This window comes from Bacidia gigantensis, assembly GCF_019456465.1.
Source record: "Bacidia gigantensis strain McMullin 20006 chromosome Unknown contig_180, whole genome shotgun sequence".
In the NCBI taxonomy this organism is placed as follows: domain Eukaryota; kingdom Fungi; phylum Ascomycota; class Lecanoromycetes; order Lecanorales; family Ramalinaceae; genus Bacidia; species Bacidia gigantensis.
The window spans coordinates 2976661-3001408 of NW_025408596.1; the positions used below are offsets into that span (position 1 = coordinate 2976661).

Here is a 24748-nt window from a genome sequence, read left to right on the forward strand (position 1 = left end):
ATTTTAATTATTTTTGTTTGGTGTTGGGTTTATGGGAGTGACCCCCAACCCTCCCACTCATCTTCTGGTTTCCCAAAGAGAGGCCTGGTGGAAAGGGAGACAGCTTCGCAGACGAGTTCTTGCGACCTGCAAATCTGCTTGCTGTCTGACAGATTGTGTTTCAGTTATCAAGCGACCGCTCGACAACGATGAGCAATTTAGCCTCATGCTCAGGAGGATATCAAAAAATTTGTATACCACCGACTGCAGGTGCAGTTGGTAGTAGTGAGAAGTATGAAGGAGGAAGGAAAAATGTGGGCGAGAGGTGTTGTTTTATGTTGACGCGTGGCACTAAGCCCGAAAAGGGGGCAACACACCCTTTACATAATCTCATGGAAGTGTTATGACGGAGGTTCGGTTCTCAGCGGAGATGGGCGGCGTTGGAGGAAGGAGCAACTTACCCACTATCACTGCGGCCAAAGCATTTGGTGTTGCTGGAGGCGTTTGCTATCAGTCTACTCGGACTTTGCGCCCCAAACCAATCTACCAAGTAGGTAGGTAAGTCTACATCCTAGTCTCTTCTGGCAAACTAGCTGATGTGAAGCACTCGAGAATGTACAATTGTCGACACATTTGCGTCGACCAACAAAGGAAAACGCTATGAGGAGAAGGCGGGATGTGTCGGACAAGCAATGCGTGAACAAAGACGCGTGCTACGTGTCTTGCTTATTGTCTTTTGCTCAATCACAATGGATTGTCTTGTTTCTTCTTCAATGTTCCGAAAAAGAAAAGTTTTTCATATACGACTTCTCTCACCGGCGCTGTTGTGCAACCTTTTTGAAGAGTGACAGTCGTACTACTTCAAGCTTAGGATTTGAGTATATCTTTACTGCAAAGAAATGTCTCCTTCCTTCCTTCCATTAACAGCAAGTGTCACAGCGAGTGTCGGTCTATCTCAAGAGCAGGAACCATACGACACAAGATCTTATCGGAATCGGAACGCATCATATGTGAGCCTTCCCTCCCCAACTCCTGCAACCTCAGTGCCTTTGAGTCCAAAGAGCCCAAGCAGCTGTTATAGTGCAAGACCTACACCAGCTTATTACGACATACTGCAAGGCTTGGAAAGACTCAAGATCACAGACGAAGAAGGCGCTAACGTAGCCCAGAGTATCACAATGCCTCAATACCTTGGGAACGGTCTTTATCAAGACATGCCAATGGTGTCTCGAAATTTTGAAGGCAGAGATGTTACAGATACATGGGAATTCGTCGACCCCTCGAAGCTACCTTACAGAAATCTCAAACGCAAGAGGAGATCACAATCAGTGCAAGACGAAAGGCAGCATTCGGAAGACAGTCTCAAACAGTTCAGAGTAGTGAAACGACTTCGTTCGGGCAGCGAAGGAAGTTGCGCCGTCGTCAAACATAAGTCGACTTGTGAAGTCTTCTGTATGAAGATTGTTCGGAAACCCGACGTCAAAGGTAAGATCCCATGGGAGAGCTACATCATGGATGTCCTCGATCTGGCAAAGAAGCCCCACCGGAACATCATCGACATTCAATGGTCCGTCTATAACGAAACCTGCAGAATACCCGTCGCCGAGTATTACAGTGAATACTTTCCTGTTGGTGACCTATTCGACTTCTCTCTCCGCTTCTTTGACCGTCAAAGGAAGATTCCAGAGTTATTCATTTGGAAAGTCTACCGCCAGCTCTTGTGCGCCCTAGAATACCTTCATTATGGCTTCAATAGAAGAGCCAACTTTGGCAAAGACAAGCGCTCATCTTGGTCTTCTCTCGATCTCACCCGACCAGGCGTTGTCCACCGCGACATAAAGCCAGAGAACATCCTTGTCCGCCTGCCTCAAGGCCGCGGAAATGACACGCTTCCCGACGTCGTACTCACAGACTTCGGTCATGCCACCCTTCAGCAATTCACATACGACGCCTGCGGCACTCCCGCATGCTCAGCACCTGAAATGCCGCGCTCGAGCCCCAAAACAGACGTGTGGTCAGTGGGCGCCGTCATACACTTCCTCATCTACGGACATGCCCCTATTGCGAGCTTGCCTCGCGAGTTCACGCCGACGAAAGAGAACGAAGTGGCGTGGGAGAAGAAGCCGGAGGCCAGGTACGTGAGAACGGACGTGCCGGAGATGTATAGCGAGGAACTTGTCAATGCCATGTTGATGGCATTGAACTATTCTGCATCGAGAAGACCTCATGCGTCGCAGGTCGTCAAGTTTGCAGGGGAAGAGTTCAGAGAGGCAAAACGCAATGGACGGATGAAGATGGCTCCGCTACCTGAGTGGGCTTTTAGTAAGGATAGAAGGCGTGCAGATTGAGATGATGGGCAGATATTTTAGCAGCAAGATTGATTTGACACGACTCAGTTTTTTGAGTTAGGAGAGCGAAACATTAATTAGACTCTACTGTAAATGTATGCCAGATATCCAAGATATTCCAATCCAATACTTTCCTACTCTGAAACCCGGCCTACACGCTGAATTCATTTGCCTCGCGTCGAATCGAAGTTTCTCTTAGCTGCAAGTTCTGAACGCTGGCGACGACTGATGTCAGGAAGACCTTTGGAAGAGGATGCTAGTGCCCGCGCTTGTTTATCGTCAGTCACTCGTTCCTGCCACTTACTAGACAAGGCTCGCTTCATTGCGGCTTTGGCATGCCCAAGTTGGTACTCGTTCAGCTTTTCTACACTGTCAGCGAAGAAATCAGGATCAGTATGATCACTCTCATCTTGATCGTCTACCGTATAAGTACCGGGCTTCTCTTGCTCAACTTTCACCGTGGCGGGAAATTGATCGTGAGGCTTGGTCTGCTCGACTTGCCCTTTTTTGATAGCGGTCTCGTTTTCTGGAGGCTCCAGCAAAGGTGTATTGTGAGAGTCGAGCCAAGTGCACACATCCTCTGCGAACGTCTCCCACTCGTTCGCCAGGTACTTCAATTTGGTTTTGTCGGTTTCTAATCTCCCTATGCGATTTTGCAACTCCTGTTTAGAGTTCTCCGACTCAAGCAACTTTCGCTCAAGCTCAGCGCACTCTCTTGTCTTGCTCTCGAGATCCAGACGCGTTGTTTTAGAGATGTCTATGATGCGTCGCACTCTTATTCCCACATTATCGTCGCATCGAACATAATTCTTGAGTTCGGCACGGAGGTGTTGTTCAACCTCACGTTGATACTGTATCCGGCGTCTAGCTCCATTTAGCTCAACATCTCGTTGGTACTGGACCTTGCCTTTAGCTTCCTCCAGCTCAAGTCGAAGTTCGTCTCGCTCAAGCATGCAATCTCGCAGGTCCGAGCGGAACTTCCTCTGAAGATCGTGATAGTGTCGCGAGCTATTCCTAGCGTATTCTGATTCAAGCTGAAGCTCATTTACTTTGCTCAGATATTTTTTCTCCCTTTCGATAAATTGGGAATCCTGGCCTGCAACGGATTCACCCTTTGTCGACATTTTATCTTTTGATTGGACCAATCGACGACTCGTTGATCCTGCAGATATGTCTTCAGGCCGAGTGTCGCTGAGGAGGGTTTTCCTGCTAAGATGATCAACGTCACCAATGCTCGTTTGGCCATGTTTCGCGCGATCTCGTAAGGCAAAAGATCTTACAGAGCCGGGGACATGAATTTGAGATGTACCAGCACCATCGAGCCGGTAAGACATGTCACCAACGCTTTTGGCGACGAAGAGATTTGCATGTCTCGCACGACCGCGCGAGACAGAGTCATCAGCATTGCTGCTGACGAAGTTTGATTGATAAAACCTCGCGTAGCTACGCGAGGCAGAATCACCAGGGACGTGAGAATCCATGGTTGGATCTTTGAGTACCTAATGGTACCCAGGGAGACCCAGCGCGAACAATCTAAAGCGCCCACAATATCTCAAGAATATTAAATCTCAGTAAGTCTGCTTGAGTCAACCGTTGAGATATTCTTGATGATGTTGATGTATAAGGAAGAAAGGGACAAGACACCGAACCGCTGTTGACAAAAGCGCGAGCCGCTAGAGGGGCTTCATCACACCTTGATGACGCTGCTAGTAGTGTCATCTACTGCGGTTCAATGATCGAAACAGAACAAGACACTAGGCAGCCGGGCACTGTTTTGGTCATATACTAATAAATTAATGGGCCTGGAAGTATCAATCACTTTGTTTTCGATGAAGCTTTGATCATATCCCGCGCTGCTGGACAAGGCAGAAGTAGCAGCATTGCTACACCTAGGAACTTGAGACGTACCAGCGCCACCGGTCTGATGTATCATCAACATTGATGTTGGCGGTGTTTGATTGTAACTGGCCCTCGTTACCATGCTGGCGGCAATTTTTAATAGCGTTGCTACTGATAGGAGAAATTTGTAGTAGATCTTCCTTACCAGACGGGTGTAGTTCGTCACGGACCCATGGATCCATGACCTTGAACAAATCTACTGACGGTATTCGAAAAACAGCAGTTTGACTAGTTAGCCCGGAGGATTTGTCAACAAGTACTTCCACAGGCAGACCTCGAGTTTTATTACATAAGCATTCATTTGGGTAGTCGTGAACTTCTCAAATAGAAAAGCCATTTAGAGATGGACCCAGATAATGGGATGGCTTGTTTCGATGACACATATCACCAAGCCTTTTCAAAGAAGCATCGCATAGGGGTATTTTGGCCCTAAAGAAGATGACGCTGACAGAATGAGAGTCAATAAGAGGTGACAAAGCTGATGAAAGATGCTCTCCCGAATAACTTGCAAGGAGACGATGACCTGTGTGTGGTTGAGCGTCTTTTCGCAACTGGTGCGAGATGAATGGCGAGGACTTGCACAGGGCACGAATTAGTCTACAAATCGGAGGGAATGTCTGAAGACGGCAATGAAATCTAATGGGCTCGTCCAAAATTTGTGGTACTAAGGTCTCATGTCGTTTCAGTCGCCAGTAGGTCTCGCGAATTGGGGCGAGGAAAAACCAATGCCGACTCAGCTTGGAAGTCGCAGAGAAGACCGAGTTGAGATACCGTTTCGATGCTAGACTCATAATCTCACCTAAAGAGGACCGTCCTACCGATTAGACAAGCCTGGAACAGAATCAGCTTACTTGAAGCGCAACTTGAATTTGAGAGGAACATAGATCGCAAAGACAGAAAGGAAGACTTCGCCAAGTACAAGTCTCCAACCACATTGTCTGGCCTAATTCGCTGCCTCCAGACATGCACATTGCTCTTGGAAATAGCCACAGTACTCAGACTATCAATTTCCGAGATGCCGTCTTATTCTGACTGATGCTGTCAATCCTTGACTTCCATCGAGTCATTCTTCGGCAACTATTTATTGTATGTCATGAGCTACACTCGTTTTTTGGCTAGATCAAACGGGTTGGGATCTTTCGTGTACTCAGAAAATAAATAGATATGATTTGAAGGCGCCTCTCTCGACACCCACATTCGTGCACAAAAGCCTCCCAAGTCCTTGCGATTTCAAATTTAGACCACATTAAAACAACGCCTCCAGTGTCAGTGGCAGCAAGCGTTACATAAACTTCCAGCCCCGCCTCCGTCCTTGCTTCATCTCACAGCGTGCAGCCACCCTACTGCCCCCCACCGGGCTGAGAAACACGCTTCACGTTTCCCTCCCCACGGACTTCTACTTAAGCGGCCTCGGGATTGGCGTCGCGTTTGCCTCCCCACCAGGATCCGCCTGGCGCAGCGTCACGCTTGCCTCCCCACAAGGATCCGCCTGGCGTGGGTTGAGCTTCGGCGTCACGAGCCAACAGTTCAGGCTCAAGAACTGGGCTGAGGGGAGCTGCGGCTACGAAAGCAGCGAGTAGGATGATAAGATAACTTATCTTGGGTACGTCAATTTTGTTTGTCCGCATGATGGATGGTAGCGTGTGGGAAAGGGAGATACAGTCGGGGCACTTACAGTGACTGGCTTCATGATTATCAATAGGGGGGGGGTTAGATGAGGTACTGCTATGAAGAGGAGAGGTCTGTATCGAAATTGGTGGAGGTGCGTGAAAAGAATAGGAGGCTGTCGAGTGCGGAACGGCCTCTTTATCACTCTTTCCTGCAAAGCTCTTGTTGGGAGGGAAGACTAGAGAGAGCCTTCCTTTCGCGGCTTTGTTATAAGCTTTACCAATTAATCGATATGCTGAAGTAGCATGCGAGAAGGCGCTGATAGTCCGTGAGTCTAGAACGCAGAGTATGGTCTGCTCATGAAAGCTAGATCTACTGACAGTCACATGCATCAGATATTAGCAAGCCGCTAAGAACTCGTCAGATATGATTCGTGAGGTGTTCTGTTGTCCACGAAGTCCATGAACCCCACACTTTTCATCCGAGGACCACTACAATTTAGCTGCCTTGTTGTGTGAACAGGTATCCCCGTACCGATAGAGGCCAGGAGGTTCTTTCCTAGACTGTTTCTCAGTCTGACGGGAGGGCACCCGCCTTCGAAGGGCGAGCTTGATCAACGAAATCACGAATATCACGGTTAGAGAACGGGGGGAAGATATTTCTCAGCGTGCGAAGCCATCAAATGATCTCAGAGCTTGAATATGGACTACTTACATCCTTCATTCGTAGCAAGATATGGGCCGACCTTATACAAGCCACAAAAACGTAATCACGGTGTGAAGGCTCCGAAAGTCCAAAACAGTAACAGGGCGATCGGTGAAGCTCCAACGTGGGCTATCACGCCACGCAGACAACGCTGTTTGGGTACTCGGTACTAGACTTCTGGGCCAGTTGTGTTGGTACAGGCGTTTTGCCCTAGACAGCCGAGGCCAAAAGTTCAGAGATCGTAAATAGACTGAAATTCCCTTGAAAGCAGGTTGTGGTCCACAATCTTGGATCAACTATCGTCTATTGTGAAGCCTGCATCAAAGACTATCGGATCTCGTCGCTCAAGGCGGACCTAATTTCGAAGTGGATTAGCTCCGCAAAAGAATGCGAATGGCACCAAAGAAGAGAAAGTTCTTGGCAGTCAGGCTGATTGAGGTCTGGAGCGTTCAAAAGGTGCCAGCAAGCTGCAAAAACCTGGGGTAGATATCCAAAGCTTGAGTTCAATTGGGTGCTCATGAGAGGGCGAGCACAATAGTCCAGAGCTTCAAGGGTCAACATGTATCACATCAGGTGAGGGTCACAGCTAATCTAACCTAGGATGGCGTCCCTAGGACAACGTCAAAATCATTGAAACCATCAATCAAGTGGCCGGTATCATTTGGGACTAGAGTGAATACCCTGGTGTCGGCGATAAGCTTTCAGGGCACACAGAACGCTCAAAGTTAGAATCGATGTTCCCAAATGTTTTCGTAATCGAAAGCATGAGATCCTAAATTTCATATTCGCCAAGATGAAAAGCATTGATTGTCGATTGGTTCCACTTACAAAGGAGTGTGGTATAACTGCGCACTGGACAGACTTCTGACTTGTGTGAAGAGTTGCCGACTCGGAAGCCTTGATAATTACTGGCTCTTAGTGTCAGGCTGTCAGCTGCTCGTCCGGAATCTTGTTTAAAGACCACATCTGTCATACTGAGAAGACTAGAAGAGACTTGCTAACATGATTCCAAGTGGGCCTCGACTTGACGTGGCTGTTTCAAGCGCCGCAATTGGTCTCGACTTGATTCTACCCTCACGTGGAACGATGTATGGGGCGAAACGCGAGATTTGGAGGGCTTCGTAGCTAGACCGCGTGAATCAGGTTCGGATTAAAGGGTGAGATGTTGGCTACGCTCAGTAATGGTCTGGAGAATATGTCGAGCGCTGAGCATCATGATCTTCGCACGTTCATTGGCAGCGTTCTGAGATCTGGTGAGAGCCACGTCGCTCAGTCTCCCCATATGGTTTAAAACCTTAAACTCGTTATCGACTGTGCCCCCGTTGTCTAGCCGTTTCGAGTAGTCGCTCTGGATCTTCCACGGACGACGTGGTCCTAGATCCTTCTCACCCGCTACCATAGATGTCGGAAGTTTTTATCATAGGACGTTGTATTTTTCGGTTCCGCTTTGTGCCAAAACTTCCACCGAGATCGGACAATAGGGATGACCCGCCTTTTGACTTCTGCACCCATTGCGGAGCTAATGTCGACAGCTTGCCCTTGGAAAGTATCCTGGATAGTCTTGATAGATAGGCTTTTCAGGCTCAAAGTATGTTCTTGCCATTCAGAGTACAGAGGAGGCTAGGGTCGAGTCAAAGTTTGATGTAGTCCGAGATCTTTCGGCAAGGAGGCTAGGGCAGTGGCATCATGTGGATGGCAGAGTCAACTCTATGGACGGGCCAAGACACTAGAATCGGCGATCACTGCGGCCACACCATGCTGCCTAAGAAAACGTGCGTACAGTCCATCAGAGAAGCGTACTGAGTGAAGGTCCCCCCAAGCACGTTCGTTCGTGCTGGTCAATAGGCGGCGATCGTAAAGGAACTACCAGGGACAGCCATGGTTATCTTTGCGGTTGCAACAGTTTGCTAAATGGGATGAAGTGGATACGAAGGTGCTGTGAGCCCCAGGTCTGTGCATGATCGATATGGATCTCAGGTAAAGGTGGTAGATCAGAAAGGTCAGACATGTAGATACGCACATTCCGAGGCAGAGAACAATTTCGAAAGCCAGCTTCTATCAGTCTTTTTATTATGCCTCCAACTAGCGCAATGATGTCTGCCTTCTCCATTCCCTAAACATGATTGAGTCCTCGTCATTACTCCCTTCCTTTGCAATCGGGCCTTGAAAACTTCGCCGAACCCACTCTCTTTAGAGAATTGCCGTCGGCATACTCATTCTCTTTACTTGAAACGAGACACCGAATTGGAGATTACACGACTTAGCTGTTCCTCACATATTCATTTCTCACACGATGGAGCTGTGAATGATCTCGAAAGACTTTCAACCGAGCATCCAGTACGCATAAGTCCTCCTCCTTTTTCTCCTTAGCCATTTGAATATCAAACTCCATCTGTATGCGCAACGCTGCAATCTGATCGTCTGCCTGTTCCCTGCTCCTTTCTTGTTGCTCCAGATGAGCACGCTCCAACCTCGCACTTTCCGCCGACGATTCTGCAGCTTTCGTTTGAGCTGTCACTGCTCTTGAGTCCCGATCGAGCTGTTGAGGAGTATGATGAACGATGAGAGGAGGAAACACTGCTACTTCCTGTTGCTTCGATGATTCTGCAAGGAGATTATTAATGACTGGCGCCTGTCGTAGCTGCTTACCGACGATGTTCTCTTTTATCGCGGTTAGTAATGGCTGATCCGAAGTGAGGAGCTTGTGAACAGCATTCTCTTCAGCCTCGTGCTGCTTGAGATCGGGGGATACTGAGATCCGTCCCGTTGGAAGGGAACTGCTCGGCAAGCACACGAGCTCCCGATGCACCTGAGAATCTAGAGGTGGCTTTTCCCGATGTGGTTTCCACAACGTTCCTGCAAAATCGCATCCAGTTTTCACCAGCTCATCCGCAGAACGTGGGGTTACCACGCCGGATCCTGGTTGCAAGTTAAGGTCGCTCGTCTTCGTTGTCGTAAGACAACGAATATGGACTCGCCAGAAGTCTGTATAGCTACCTTTCAAGTAACTTGCTGGCAAGGTCGGAATAAGTTTTCGTGGGTCTTCTTTCGCATGAAAGAAGACTGCGACGTCAGAGCCGTTGATCTCGCTGACAAGAGATTCGCTTTATTGCCCCTCACGAACTGCGTCAACACCGTAAGTTTTGAGGCATTCGGTCTCGTCTACGAAGTCTAATTTGCGGTCGTAAGTAAAGAACCTCGTTGGCACTAGTGGCGCGTTGAAATCTGCCCCTTTCGGTCGTTTCCATTCGCCGACCATCATGCCGTTACCGACTTGATGAATCAGGGGAGATTGCCTGATGTCAATCACTGGAGGATTGCCATATTGGTGACAGCGGTCTAAGCGTTCATCGAAACATCGCTGTAGTGGTCGACCAATATGTTTGAGAAATTTGTCATGGCTAGTCTTGCTTCTCCAGAAGACTTACATCGTGAAGGTGTTCTTGACCCCTTGCTGTGAAACCGCTGTTAGCACCCTTGCCATGTTGGTAATCTGTTTAGAGGCCTCGTCAGTAAGCCTCTTGTTCTCGTACCAGTCATCCCAGACAGGGTCGATGACGCTGCAGAGTGGATAATAATGAGTCCTGAACTTGGCACAGCAGAGAAATGCCATGCTCGCATTTTCAGCGGAAACGCCGGCCATTGCTTGCTTTTGGACGATCTCATCAAACTCATCCGGTCTATCCGCGTGCGTAAACAATTCGAATTGGTCAAGAGCGTACTCGCCGTTGATCCGGGTGGACGGCTCCCATTTGAAAGCGAGACTTGTCACGGGACGATCATTTTCCTGAATTTCTTCTGGAGTATTTTTGGCTCCGAAGTTCAGAGTTAGGCATGGTTCGCCATGTCGACCCGGGTCCGGACAGACTTTGAGGCCCACGCCTGGTGTTGGCGCCTTGACATCACCTGCTCTGCGCACCAAATTTTCATCTTTGAAGATTGCGACGTGACATCGTAGATACTGCTTCTTCCCAATTTCTTGGAAGGGGAACCCGTCTAGTTGGGTTTTTTTTCTTGGGCACTTCGCCACCGCTCTCAGAGTCTCGCTTTCTCTTCGGTTGAGTCTCCTCCTCTGACTCCAGTTGTTGCGGCCTCAGCAGGTCCCTCTTCGCTGCTATGCGTTGCAGGAAAGACAACTGTGGCGCTGGCTGCTGCTGAGGAGCTCGCGGCGCAGTAGCCACTGCAGGTAGAGCTTCAGCCATATTGTCAAGGCTCATGTCGCCTTGATCAGGGCGAAGAGAAAATGGTTCAGGTACCGCACGACCGTGCGGCACCGGTACTTCCGAAGAAGAAAAAGAGTTTTCATGGAGCGATCGTCCGATCGCCCCAGTTTCAGCTACTAGAGCTGCTCCACCGCCTGTACTTCCGAAGAAGAAACGTTCTGATCATGGAGCGAACGACAGCTCGCCCCAGCTGCAGCTACTTGAGCTGCTCCACCATCACCGCCGCTATGGGTTTCACCACCCCCATCAGGAGGAGGATCCACGTCCATAGCGGCCGAGAGGGGACACTAAAAGACGCGCAGTTGAGAAACGCTAGGTGATTATCGATTTGGTTGACTTGTAATCACTGTGCTCTTCAAAGATCGCGTAAGTATGAGGGAGGAAAAAGGCTCGGGTGGAAAATTTTGTTTATCCTTTGTGTGGACGCTAGTCCCAAAAACGACACCTTCACTGTGTCGTTGGTGTCGTGATGACGAAACAGCTGTTCGAGTGAAGCAAACAATTTCAGGCATGGAAGTAGGTACCCGTAGAGTACACGGCTCTTTAGAGCAAGTATCCTTCAACGCATATGATAGAGCAATTATCAAAATGCATTAGGTAGCCACTGACAGAGCTGGTGGTCTTCATTGCCCAACAAGAAAAATGAAATCCCTTTGCCATCGTCAATCTGCTTTCTTCCTTCTTGTTGGCAATGATGTCTCCACTCTCACAGAAGAAACCCCCGAAATAAGCCCCACTGGGTCATAACAATCCTGAAAATATTCGACTCACATCCTAGCCTATCACACAACTCAAGCACACTTGTCACGACTTGCGTAAAGAGCAGTCATTCTGTCTGTCAGCAATCAGGAGAAGCCATTGCTGAGCCACATATCAGCCCCGATTTGATTGCTATTGTTTTGCAATCTCACTGCACTTTGCTTTGATGCGGCGTTCCGTACTCTGGGATACATGGAACGTTCAGGATGTGGCGAAAGGTATATCAATGCTGGGGAATCTATTAGGATTGAATCTGGGAAAGTCGATTATGGTGGTGTAGTTTAGTACTGGATGATAGTGATGATTTGAAGTCTAAGACGATAGGATCGCGCGTCGACGCTTTGTGTTCACCTCTGAGAATATGCAACTGACTTTCTGGATCGAACCTCGACGATGCTTCGAAAAGTCACATGAATCATTGCCGCTGCTCCTCCGAATTCAAGCCATGAGAACAGTTCAAGGGTGACCTCCACAGACTAAAGAAAGAAGCCAATCAATAAACATTACAAAGCTACGAGTTCAGAACACACGCTAGTCCCAAGTATCACTCTGTCGTCTGAAAGGATAGGAAGTAATGACGCAACGACAAGGTCGGAGACCCTCCTCACCCGTTCGAGACCGGCAAGGCTCTTCTAATCTTTGGAGATGGTGAATTGTTGACTGGAAGCAGTGCCTATGCCCTTTTTCGGTCGGATCAAGAATGCCTCGAGATCAAGTGCGCCAGGAGATCATTGGTACATGAGCAACCAGCGGCCTGGCAGAGCAAAAATAAGGTCAGGAAGAGCCATTACCTTTCCCTCGATAGAAGGAGCAGCGAAGCTGATAACCTAGTGTTGAGGCAACCCAGAATGTTTTTCAACTTTAGGGTTATGGAGAGCATTGTCTCTACTGGCTGCGGACAAATTGGATTACCAGCGTACGTTGAATGGCCAGATAGTGTTCAAGGTATAGTGCTCAGGTAGGATGTTTGAGCACCTAGGTTTTGGTCCCCCCTACACTGAGCTCCTGGACAATTGTTCGGTTTTTTTGATATCAAGGAAAGATAAAGAGGCAGCAAATTAAAGCTCAAGAATTGTGATGACTCACTATATACCCGGATATGACAAATGTGTCTCTCCACGCAACAACAAGAGATTCCCAATCCGTCCCCTAACCGAGGCAGAGTTCCAAATTGTACGCTAGCACGAAGGTAGACTAGCGCAGAACGCGCAGCGCGTTCGACGCGTCTTCACCCCAGAACGGATGTTGCCAGACAGGTGACAGCATCTCTATGTAAAATTGCGATCGAAGATCCGAGGATCTGCTACCATCTGTGCTTCCATTTGTCCAGCTGCGCTTTGACTACTCCCTACGCTGAATCTACTACAATTGAATCTCGACGCTTTGAGACGGTGAAGTGAATGCTAAGGACCTCTTCTTCACCAACCGTACTTTGGGGAGGACAAGGTGGGCGCAGTAGATCAAGTCAGTTGCATACGGACGGCATTGTAAATTGCAGGTAGACTTTGTAAGCGGCTAGAGAATACTTCATGCAGACATACACAATGTAAATATAGGAGCTCAAACACCGCAAGGACATGCGTTGGATGCGCTGTTTCGGCCTTCCGTCTTGGAGTGATTTGCCCCTGAATCAAATCGCCGATTGCCCCCTGGCAAGAGCTTGACGCGTTCATTAAAATGCATTACGAAGTCCTACTGTACTACTAAGGGTAGATCGTGACTCTTCAAAATCTTCATGTGACGAGAGCAGTAAGTAGTTGGAAAGGTACCAAGTCTCTTTCACATAGACTCCACAGATCGACTCATCCGGATCCAGGGAAGATATCCAATTGGTTAGACTTGGTAATAGTGCATTTGGGGACCTGAGGCTTGCGACGCGGTCCTCGTGCACTTTTCGGATGTGGACCTAGCGTTCCAACTAGCGCCTTCTGCTCACGGCCTCCCCCGGGCCCTTTCTCTGTTTGAATCACCAGCCTACTTCACCGACTCATCCTCCATCACACCTCCTCCTCAACATCATCGCAATTGCACCGACACCCGTATCAATCGAATCGCGACAGCTCAAAGAACAAAATAAGATACTGCACAACGTCTGGCGACACACCTCAAGCCTCAAGTTGCTGCCGGCGCATCATAGACCCACCTTAGGCAGCTAGAACCAACGCGCTGAACCAGCGCCATGAGCAAAATGCTCCTCCCATCGCCCTTCCCATGCGATATTCGCCTCCAACCACCACAATCACTCATGTCGCGCATGCGCTCACCTCCACCGACATGCTCGGCGCCCAACTCCAGCATCGTGAGCACCTGTCGCGCGCTCCAATCCCTCCTCCAGACCTCCCTCCCCTCAATGTCACCGACAGATCCTACACCTCGTCTCGAAAGTCCCATCAGCTTCACCACAGCTCCAGCGCTGAAACCACGAAAGAAGAAAGATAGCTACAAAGTCACAAAGCCAGCCCCGAGGACACCAATGCGCAAGCGTCGCAGGGCTCTCAGCGACGACCTGGGACCTTCAAATGATCAAGAGAATGGCAGCCATAACAAACCATCAACGCCAAAGCGCCAGCGCAAGTACCCACCCACTCTCCCACTAGGACTAGACCAGCGCGACTTCGACGACCTACTCTCGCATTCAACTCCAGAGACTGCCGCGCACACTCCATTCCAGATGTATCCCGACACCACATTCACCACGCCCTCGCGCCCTCTCCCCTTCAATCTCCCATTTCACCCTGGCGCACCTTCTTCTCTTGACCCCAGCATTTTCCCCAACGAAAACCAAGAAGATACACCAATGCCCACCCCCGAAGACGACGCAGCTCTCACAACCCTCATCCTGAGCAAACTGCGCCTCCGGCAAGAAGACTGGGACGAATGCGCCCGCAAGCTGAGCGAGCGCGGCGGCAAGGACAGTATCGGGGAGAGGTGGAAGATGCTAGTTGCGCGGGAGGACGCGGGCGTGCAGTTTGCGCGACGGAGGTCGGGTTTGAGGAGACGGGGGTCGTTGGCTAATTTGTTGGAGATGGAGATGTGAGAGGGTGTTGATATTTGGTGTCTTGGGGGGTTGAGTGTTTTGCGAATGAACCGATTGGGGTGAATTGATGTGAGCCTGAGGTTGGGACTGGCGATTTTATCCGGGGAGAAGCTTGATGAGAGGCCAGCGGAGGTGTGTTTGCGGTGTTGATACCCTTTCCTTTTTCTCCAGCATGCATTTCATGCATCTCGGTGGTAGTTTTGTGATATAAATTCTTGCATAGTGATACCACTCAATCGACCTTCTCAATTCAAACGTGCCCCCTCGATCCATATCGCGCGTTCTTCGACGTGTAAATCGTGTCTTTTCCATAGTATTGCTAGTCTGGTCATCATGCAAGTCATTGCCACGTTGTCGGAGCGCCTTCCCCGGAGGATTTGATATCGTGCCGTGTTGAGATAATGCAGGGTTATCGATTCCGGAATTGGATGACAGAAGGCGGCACGTTACATTACAATGCATTAAATCGTCATAAACATTCCGCACGGAGAGAGCAGACAAGATCGAGTATACAAAGTCTCAGGATCAAAAGGTATCAATTCTCGATTTCATATCTATTTGTGTCTAATTGTCGTTTCGTGCGATGCCTTAGCCCAGCCATAAACCCAGGGTATCATTCCACTCTATCCCACCCAAAGCGCCAGAAATATTAGAAGTGAAAGATGGAAGAAATGGTGAAGCTCATGACTGTTTCTTTTGACCCCGCCCTACTCTCTTTCTCTCTCCATCACTGCCTACCCTCTTTTCCTTTCCCGCGGTTTTCATCTCCCTCCGCACTCTTACGCCAACCGCATCTTCGACGTAGATGAGCGCTGCAGCGAGTACTTTGCCGGGTAAACTGATGATTGACCAACCCACTTGAACCGGCAAAAGCAGAGCTGCGCTTATCCACTCAAGGATGACAGTTGAACCTCTTCGCTGCTTCGAGGCTTGCGAGCTTCTCTCAGCCGCTGCAGCTAGAGTAATAGCATCCGCAAGTTTCTTCTCAAGGTCTTGAAGACGGGACTCGGTCTGCATGGTAAGAAGTGTGGCGCGCTTCTCATACCTACGCACTGCGCGGTTGAGAGCATCGAGATCCGGTTGAAACGATTTGCGTGTGGCGGCAAGAATGTCAGATTGCTGCTGCAGGGTAGCAGTCGGGGACCGAGGCTGAGTATCAGACGTATTAGATTCGAGCTCTGTTATTCGGTTTGTAAGGTCGTTGATCTTTTCATTGGAATTGGGAGAATTTTGATAAGGATTGGACGCGACAATGCGTTGGAGGGACAGTGTTCTTGCTTGGACCAGCTTGATTAGATGAGAGAGTGGACGGATCTCTGATGCCAAAAGAAAGATTGTGAGATTGTAGTTCGAGACAAGACCTTCTGATGGACGACTTAGCTGGCCGCGAATATGGTGTAGGAGCCAGGCGCCAATTATGGGCGATAGGAAGCAAGTGAAAAGAGCGAAAAGTTCATGTATGCGCAGCTCACTGGCTGCTGATTCCTGGTCGCGTTTAGGCTTGGAAGGCTTCAATTTTTGGTCGACAGGCTCTTGTCTAGACTCTGGCGCAGTGGTGTTGGGTTGACCGTTGTCGGATACGTCTTCATCACTACCTTCTTCAATAATCGAGTCGTGCTCTCGGAAAGAGCGTGGGGAGGGCGCTTCGTCAACCAAGACTTCTTGCGCTGAACGGTACCAATCCCTTAACCCATTTAGAAACTGCTGGTCACACATGCCTCTATTGCCTTACCATGGAAGTCTGACCGACCAATTCAGCAGGACGGCCGCCAGGGCCAGCAAAGTCACGTCCGTCACCACTGGTCCACCATTCTTGAACACCAAGCCTCCTACAGCAGGCAACAAGGCTAAGACAAGCGGAATTGAATGCCAATGTGACTCCTCATGGTGTGTAATCTCTTCTGGACTCTTCGCCCTCGGTAGGAGGAGGTTATCTGTGGATGACTTGAAAGATTGGGCTGAATCTGAGAAAGTAGAGCTTCGTCGAGGTCTCAGAGTAGGGTAGCCATCAGCAAAGGTTGACGCCCGATTAAATGGTCGATGCCGGAGAGGAGATAGACTTGAACGTGCCGTTGCCTTTGCAATGTTCGATACCTGGGCATTCAAGGGCGGACTCCTTATATTCTCTTGCTGGGCCATGATTGTCGGATCGCCAGCGCCTGAGAGCGGTCAATTTTTGAGAGGGATTATTCTGGAAGACACCTCCGCATTGAGCAGCATAAGCCAGCATTGGAGGGTGACCATCTGCACGAGAAAGGGCATGAAAGGAGTGACATTGGCAGCGGCCAACACGTCCCTCAGAGGTCAGCGCGTGCGTTGGCAGTGACTTCCATGCAGAGTTTCGTTTCGTCACTTTATTGACGGGCCACCCGCGCCAAGACTTCACTAAACAAAGCGGGCTTGGCTTGCCGGATTTCTAGATTCAGGAAATCACATCACAGCAAATCAGCATCTCAACAACCACAATAGCAATTATTATTAGTATAGCTGCATCTTAATCGGCTTATTGTAAGCATTTAAATAGTACTTACTTTAAAGCGTAGCCTATTATAGTTGCTTTTCACTAGCTTAATAAATAAAAATTATTATAGAATAATTAGCTAGCTACTATAAAAATAATAATTATAATAATAATAATAGCTAATAATAATAAGCTTATAAGGCTTAGCTTAGCTTGAGAAATTATTAATATTATATAAAAATATTTAAATAAAAATACTTTAACTAGCCTATATATATATTAAAAATTTATAGAAAATATTATTATTTTTACTAGTTAAATAGCTAATACTTATAATATATTTAATATACTTAATAATATTAAGTTTTTATTATAGTTTTTAATTATTAAAGCCTTTTTTTAGTAAAAAGCATAGTATATTAAAACTATTAAATATATTAATAAACTATAAGTTATAAAAATATAAATTATAATTATTACTATAGCTATTATACTACTTACTCCTTCCTTACTTATATATATAATTATTATAATTAAATCTTTTTCTAATATAAGTATAGTAGTTATAGCTTCCTTTAAAAAGCATTATTAAAAGTAGGAAATTATAACTAATATAAAAAACTTTATAAACTAATTAATATATTCTACCTATAAAAAGCTTAATTATATATATAAATAAAAATATAATAAGTACCTAGAAAAGAAAACTAGCATTAATATTTATATAAAAGAATATTTATTAAAAAATAAATTATAATATATATTTAGCTTAGCTATAATTTAGATATTAATATTAGTTAATTTTAAGCTAGTTAAACTACTTTTTAGTAGCAATATATACTTAATAATATATATTACTAAAGATAATAAAATTATAAAAAAAATAATAAAATAGCTAAAAGCTTTTATATTAAAAAATAAAACTATAATTATAATTTTTATATATAATATAATTATAAATAGAATCTATCTTAAAAATATAAATATAAATAACCTTATAACTATAATTAAAAAGCTATAGCGCTAGAATATAGCTATTCTAAGAGAATAATAAATTTAAAAAATCTATTAGCTTTAAAAGCTTTAAAAGCTATAAATATATATACTTTTAATATTTAAATTTATGTCCCTTATAAACTATAATATAATAATTAATTATTATAGATTATATAAGAGTAGGATAAGGATATCCTAATTAGGCTTAGCTTAGCCCTACCTAGCTTAGTATAAGGCCTTACTTCTACTATAGCTTGTTAGATAGCTTTTAATTAATCTATTATTAACTAACTATATTGTATATATTACTTATTAAGGTCTTTACGCACTACGTTTCCTTATAAAAATACTTATAATATATTTTAAAATAATTAAAGCTATAAAGTATATTAATATATTAATTAATATATAATAAACTAATATTATAGATACTATAAATATAAATATAAAGCCGCTTTATATAAAAACCTAATTAAGTATAATATATACTTAGAAAAATATTTTTTAAAAGATTACTTTTACTTAAAAAATATTTTTAAATTTAAATATATATAGTATAGAAAACTATATAAGTTTTAATTTAGAAACTATAAATAATAAAAAAGGAGATAGAATATATTAAATAAAAAGTTACTACTATAAAGAAGTTTTAGCTAGAACTTATATTAGCTAAGTTAATTAACTTAAAGCTTTTATTTACTTTTATATTTATTTTTAATAAGTTAGCCCTAAAGAAAGCTATAAAAAAGAGGGAAGTAACTATAGCTTTTAAACTAAAAATTAATAATTAGCTAAATATAGTAAAAAAGAATAGAGTAAAAAAACTATTAACTAAGTAGAAACTAATTAGTAAACTTACTATTAACTTTATTTATAAAAAACCTAAAGTTAATAAAAAAATAAAGTTAATAATAAAAAAAAAGTTTAAATTTATTTTTAAATAGTTTAAAACTATAACAATTAAGTTATACTCTAAAGAAGCTTTAGCTTTTTATTAAAAAGTAGATTTATAAAAACTTAGCTATATAAAAATAAGTTATACTTAATATTTATTAATACTATAATATAATATAAAAAATAAATAAAATAGGAGTTATAGCTAAAGTATTTAAAGATAAATAAGTACTAGTCTATTATATTATTTATATATTAGAGCCTTAGAGCAATTTATTTTAAATAATTACTTATTATTTATAAAAAAAAATATTATTTCTTCTAGCTTATAAATAAAATTCTAAATTAAATAAGCTATAAGCTAGCTTAAATCTCTATATATATAAGTAAAAATATTAACCCTAGCTTTATATAAATTATTAACTATTTTAATATATTTTAAATATTAATTTTAAAGTTTTTAAATAAAAAATATAAAAACTATATTATTATTTATAATATTTATTTAGCTTTATTATATGCGGCTAAAAAGGTAATAACTAATAATAATATATTAATACTAATTAAAGAAAAACTCTCTTTTTATAATAATTATTAATGGCTTATTATAAGGGATTTTAATACTTAGTACTTTAATTAATTTAAAAAACTAATAATTATTAAAAAAGTAAACTTAATTTCTTTAAGAAATTATAATAGTATATAACTTCTAGCTAATTATACTGCTTAAAATAGTAATAAAATTTTTAAATAATTTTAGTTTAGAAAAATTTATAATTAATCTAGCCTAAGCTATTTAAAATATAATATAATATATTTTATACTATAAGTCTTTAAAATAGCTTATTTTTAGCTTTAATTATAATTTAATTAAAATAATATTTAAATATAAAACTTTATTAATAATAGTTTTTAATTGCTAGAATTTTAAAAAAATAAATATAGAAAAATTCTTAAATTATTTAATAAATACTATTTAGAATTAAAAAACCTTTAAAATATAAGCTAATCTAAATAATACTATTAAATATCTAATTAGTTCTATTATTTAAGCTTTAGAAGCTTTTATTTTAAAAATTAAATAGTTTATAAAGATAAAGCTAAGCTAAAATAAAAAATATATAAAAGCTATTAATAATTAAAAAAAAGCTAAATATAAATATATAATTATATATAATTTTAAGGACTAAGTAGCAAAAAAGATAGCTAATAGCTAGAAAAAGAAAATTATTTAAATAGCTTAAGCTAATAATTATAAATAAAAAGTTTTTAAAACTATAAATATAAATTAACTATTTACTTTAAATAAATAGCTAAAAATATATAGAGCCCCTTACTTTACTTTTTTTCTATAAATTAAAAGCTAAGATAAAATTTTATAGATAAATAATATAAAAAAAGTTAAAGTTTTCTAAGTTTTTTTTTATTAAAACTATTATTAATAAATTTCTTTAATATATAATATAGTTTATAATACTTTTTATAGCCGTGTCACGGATTATAATAAGAGCAGGATGGGGATGTCCTGATTAGGCTTAGCTCAGCCCTACCCGGCTTGGCATAAGGCCCTACTTCTACTACAGCTTGTTAGATAGCTTTTAATAAATCTATTATCAACTAACCACATTGCATATATTGCTTATTAAGGTCTCTACGCACTGCGTTTCCTTACAAGCCGCTTCCCTTTTTAAATATTATAGAATAAAAAGTTATTAAAGCTATTAAAGAATTTAAAACAGATAATACTTTTAAGTTAAATATAATTATTAATTAAGTTTTAAAAATAGCTTTTCTAGCAATTAGTAGTTTCTTTATTAATATATTTAATATAAGTTTTAAGCTTTAGTATTAGCTAGCAATACTAAAAGAAGCTATAATAATAATAATTTAAAAACTTATAAAAAAAACTACTTAAATTTAAAATCTTATAGGCTAATCTTTTTACTAAAAATATTAAATAAAATAAAAGAATATATCTTAATAAAAAGAATTTCAACTATTATAGAAATTAATTACCTACTTTTAATTATTTATTATAAAAGTAAGAAAACTACCTTTTATAAATACGTTATTTATTTATTTATAAAATAAGTATATATAGTTTAGAAAAGTAAAAATAAATTAATAATAAGCTTAATACTTTTAAATATATTTAAGGTATTTAATAATATTAATTATAAATAATTTTTCTAGAATATCTATAAGTTTAGATTTAATTTTAACCTAGTAGGCTAGTTATAAAGCTTTTTAATAGGCTAATTTAGCTAAATTAAAATTATATAAAAGCTTATACTTTTTTTAAATATAAAAATTAAAATTCTTTAAAAATTATTATTATTATTAATTTTTTAGCTATTTTATAATTATAAGATTTTTATATTAACTAAGGGTAAAAGCTTATTAATAAAATATATAGATAATATATATATACTAGTTGTTAGAAAAAATACTAAAAAAACCTACTAAAAGCTAGCTAGTATTTAATTATAATTGAAATATAAATAAATAAATATAAAGTAGTTTTTACTCCCTAAAAATATAACCTAATCTACTTTTTTTAGCAACTAAAATAAATAGAAAAAATAAAATAAAAAAGGCTAGTAAAGCTTAAACTTTAAGAAGGAATATATACTTAAGAAGTCTACCCTTTTAAAAGTATTTACTATTTAGGGGTTTAGCTTAATCTAATACTAAATAAATAATCTTACTTAGAAATTACTTTAAAAAAGGCTAAAGCTTATAAGGAAGCTTTAAAAAGTTTAATTTAAATTATATAAAAAGTTACTTTACTAGGAATAATAAAGCTATTCTAAGCTACTATTTTTTTAAAGCTACTTTATAGCTATTTAATATAAGTACTACTCTAGCGAGGTTAAGGATATAAAAGCTATTATTAAAAGATTATTTAAAGACTTAAAGCTTTTTAAAGAAAAGTAATTATAGTAGCTATAAGAGCCCTTTAGTATATTACTAGTACTATACTAGATATAGAAATAAGTACTAAACCTATAAATTTATAATTAATAAAAACAATTTATTATATTATAAATAGAATCCACTACTTACTAGTCTATTAAAAAATTCTTTAAATATATAAAAAAAATTAATATTAAGGGTTAAAGGAGCTAAGATAGTTTTTTATATAAAATTAAAAATATTTTTAATAGCTAAACTTATAATAATAATATATTAATTAAATAAAATATTTTTTTTTATAATTTATTTATAATAAGTCCTATTAATAATAAATATAGCTAAAAATAACAATTTAGGGATTATAGCCTATAATAAAATCTTAGAAAAAGCAAAGAAAAAGCTTAAAAAGTAGGCTATTTACTACTTTAATAGTAACGATATTAGAGAAAAAATTAAGGTAGCGGCGGCCCTAATTAATTTAATATATTATTAAAAGCTTATTACTTATAATATTTATTTAGGCTTAAACTTAATTAATATTATTTTTATAACTAAAATAATTAAAATTACTTAATTACTAGTTTTTATATTATTAAATGCCCCTAAGTAATAAATAATATTATTTATTAATAATTAAAAAGTACTTTAAATATTCTAAGACTTTAAAAATAAATCCGGCTAGTATTATATATAAAATATAATAAAATTCCTTAATTAGCTCTAGAATATAAGAATTATAATTAAACTTTATTAAATATTAAACTATAAAGAAATCTATAGAAATAAGCTAGTTAATAACTTAGCTAAGAAAGCTATAAGCTAAATAAATAATAATAAACTATTTAAATTTATTACTCCTTACTACTTATTAATTTATAAGCTTAAGTTAGCTATAAATTAAAAAATAAAAAATATAATTTTAAAAATATAAAAAAATAATTAAAAGTATTTACTAATAAGCTATAATTTCTATAAGCTAATAAAGAAGCTATTACGCCCCGCAGGCTACATAGCGCACTAACTGCGCTAGAGGAATAAAGGACACTTGTTACTAATTAGCTTAGCGAGACCAACTAGGCCCGCTTATTATAATATAATATTTATAAGGTATATATATTAAAGCCTGCGTTATAGTATAAATAGTGCGATTACTATTTAATATATAATATTACTTGTTTAGCGATAGATAGTTTACTTTTTAGTTATTAATATATTTATTACTAAATACCCTAATAGAGCTTTATATATAAATTATATTATTATTATAGTATTTAAGCTTACTGTTTAGAGCTTATTTTCTCTTATATCTATAGCTTGTTACTACCTGCTAAGCTAACCTAGCTTATATATAACCTAAGCTAGTTATTGTATAGCCCTTGTATAGGCAAATAACTATTATACTTTAATAATTTATAAATAAATATAGGATTTATTTTAATACCTAGGACCCCTATACTGTCCCTAGCATCGAACCTAGGACTAGGGGACTCTATTAAGTATACTACCCTAAAATATTTTAAAGAAGACTAAAGTACTTTAAAATAATAGATAATTATAATGCAACTTTATATAAAGATATATATATCTAAGTTTCTTAACAAAACCGCTAAAATAATATTTACTATATTATACCTTATAGGCGCAGCCCTTAACTAGGTAATGCCTTATTTAGAGGACTACCTTATAAATATAGATAATAATTAAGAAAGCAAAATAAGATAAATATTTTATAACTTAAGTAACTTTATAATATATATTAAAATAGCTTTTAAGGAAATAGATAAAGATAAAGTAACTAAAAGGAAGCTACAAAACTTAAAACAAAGAGTATTAGCGTTAATTTACATAGTAGTATTTAGAATACTAGCCTATAAGATAAAATAGGACAACTTAGCTTTAGCAGCCTATTTCTATTAAAGTTATATAATAGAGTTAAAAACGCTATAGTAATAGTAGATAAACTAGATTCACTAGAATCAATAATTGAAATCGCAGTTTAGATTAATAATAGATAATAAGAAAAGTATTTCGATAGATAAGTATAGTAAAAAAGGCCTATAATAAAAAAACAATAGTCTATAAGAGATCTAATAGAAATAGATATTTTAGAGAAAAGATTAAAAATTAAAACTTATTATACTTATAGTAAAGCTAGATATATTAAATAAAACTACCTAAAAGAGGCTGCTAAAGTAATAGAACAATAGATTAAAGTAGTTAAAAAAGTTATACTAGCTATAGGAAACAATTATAATAAACTTTTATAGATAGCTTGCGTAAAGAATAGCTATAGAATATATTAATTAGAAAAAGATAAGTTAGAGTAGTACCTAAGGATACTTAAACTAAGAAAAAAAACAATTAAATAGCTAAAGATTTAGTATTTACTATTCTTTACTAAAAAGCTTGTAACAGCGGCTATAGAAATAAAAATTGGAAAAAAATAGACAATAGCTTTAATTAATAAAGAATAAGGAAATAAAATATTAAAAAGAATATTCAATAGAATTAGAAAATACTTTAAAGCTATAAAAAGTATCTATAAGGATAGTTTAGTATAGAATATCGATATTAAAAGTAAATATAAACTAATAGGAACAATATTATTCTAAGTTATTAATAATAAATAAAGTTATATTATTCTAAGTAAAAAATAAAACTAGGATATAGGAGCTTTACTTAAGATAAAAAAAGTAAAACTTAAAAGAAAAATATTGCTAGAGGACTAGACAATATATCTCTTAATATATAAAAATTTTATAATAACGAACTAGCAAAGACTAAAAAACACTAATTATATATAGAATAATATCCTAGAGGTTAATATAGTATTTAAAAAAAATATAAATATAATAGTAACTATAATATAAAAACAATTCGAAACAATATAGGAATTAATAGCAAAATCCTATAAAAAAGATAT

At 39.5% G+C, this 24748-nt stretch overlaps 5 protein-coding genes across 5 annotated transcripts; 2 read left to right on the plus strand and 3 right to left on the minus strand.

The window, feature by feature from the left end:
- Positions 1-878: 878 nt before the first annotated feature.
- On the plus strand, positions 879-2327 carry KY384_003842 (uncharacterized protein; the record flags this gene model as incomplete). Its single annotated transcript, XM_044812351.1, has 1 exon — positions 879-2327. One exon carries the CDS (start codon positions 879-881, stop codon positions 2325-2327), a length of 1449 nt encoding a protein of 482 aa, XP_044671484.1.
- A 164-nt stretch (positions 2328-2491) lies between these two features.
- KY384_003843 (uncharacterized protein) lies at positions 2492-3808 on the minus strand (the record flags this gene model as incomplete). Its single annotated transcript, XM_044812352.1, has 1 exon — positions 2492-3808. The coding sequence occupies one exon, from the start codon at positions 3806-3808 to the stop codon at positions 2492-2494; it is 1317 nt and encodes a 438-aa protein (XP_044671485.1).
- Positions 3809-8799: 4991 nt separating this feature from the next.
- Positions 8800-10741, minus strand: KY384_003844 (uncharacterized protein; the record flags this gene model as incomplete). Its single annotated transcript, XM_044812353.1, has 3 exons — positions 8800-9628; positions 9968-10517; positions 10570-10741. 3 exons carry the CDS (start codon positions 10739-10741, stop codon positions 8800-8802), a joined length of 1551 nt encoding a protein of 516 aa, XP_044671486.1.
- Positions 10742-13871: 3130 nt separating this feature from the next.
- On the plus strand, positions 13872-14558 carry KY384_003845 (uncharacterized protein; the record flags this gene model as incomplete). The annotated part of the gene is made up of 1 exon (XM_044812354.1): positions 13872-14558. One exon carries the CDS (start codon positions 13872-13874, stop codon positions 14556-14558), a length of 687 nt encoding a protein of 228 aa, XP_044671487.1.
- A 681-nt stretch (positions 14559-15239) lies between these two features.
- KY384_003846 (uncharacterized protein) lies at positions 15240-16697 on the minus strand (the record flags this gene model as incomplete). Its single annotated transcript, XM_044812355.1, has 2 exons — positions 15240-16259; positions 16653-16697. The coding sequence occupies 2 exons, from the start codon at positions 16695-16697 to the stop codon at positions 15240-15242; spliced, it is 1065 nt and encodes a 354-aa protein (XP_044671488.1).
- Between the last annotated feature and the right edge of the window lie 8051 nt (positions 16698-24748).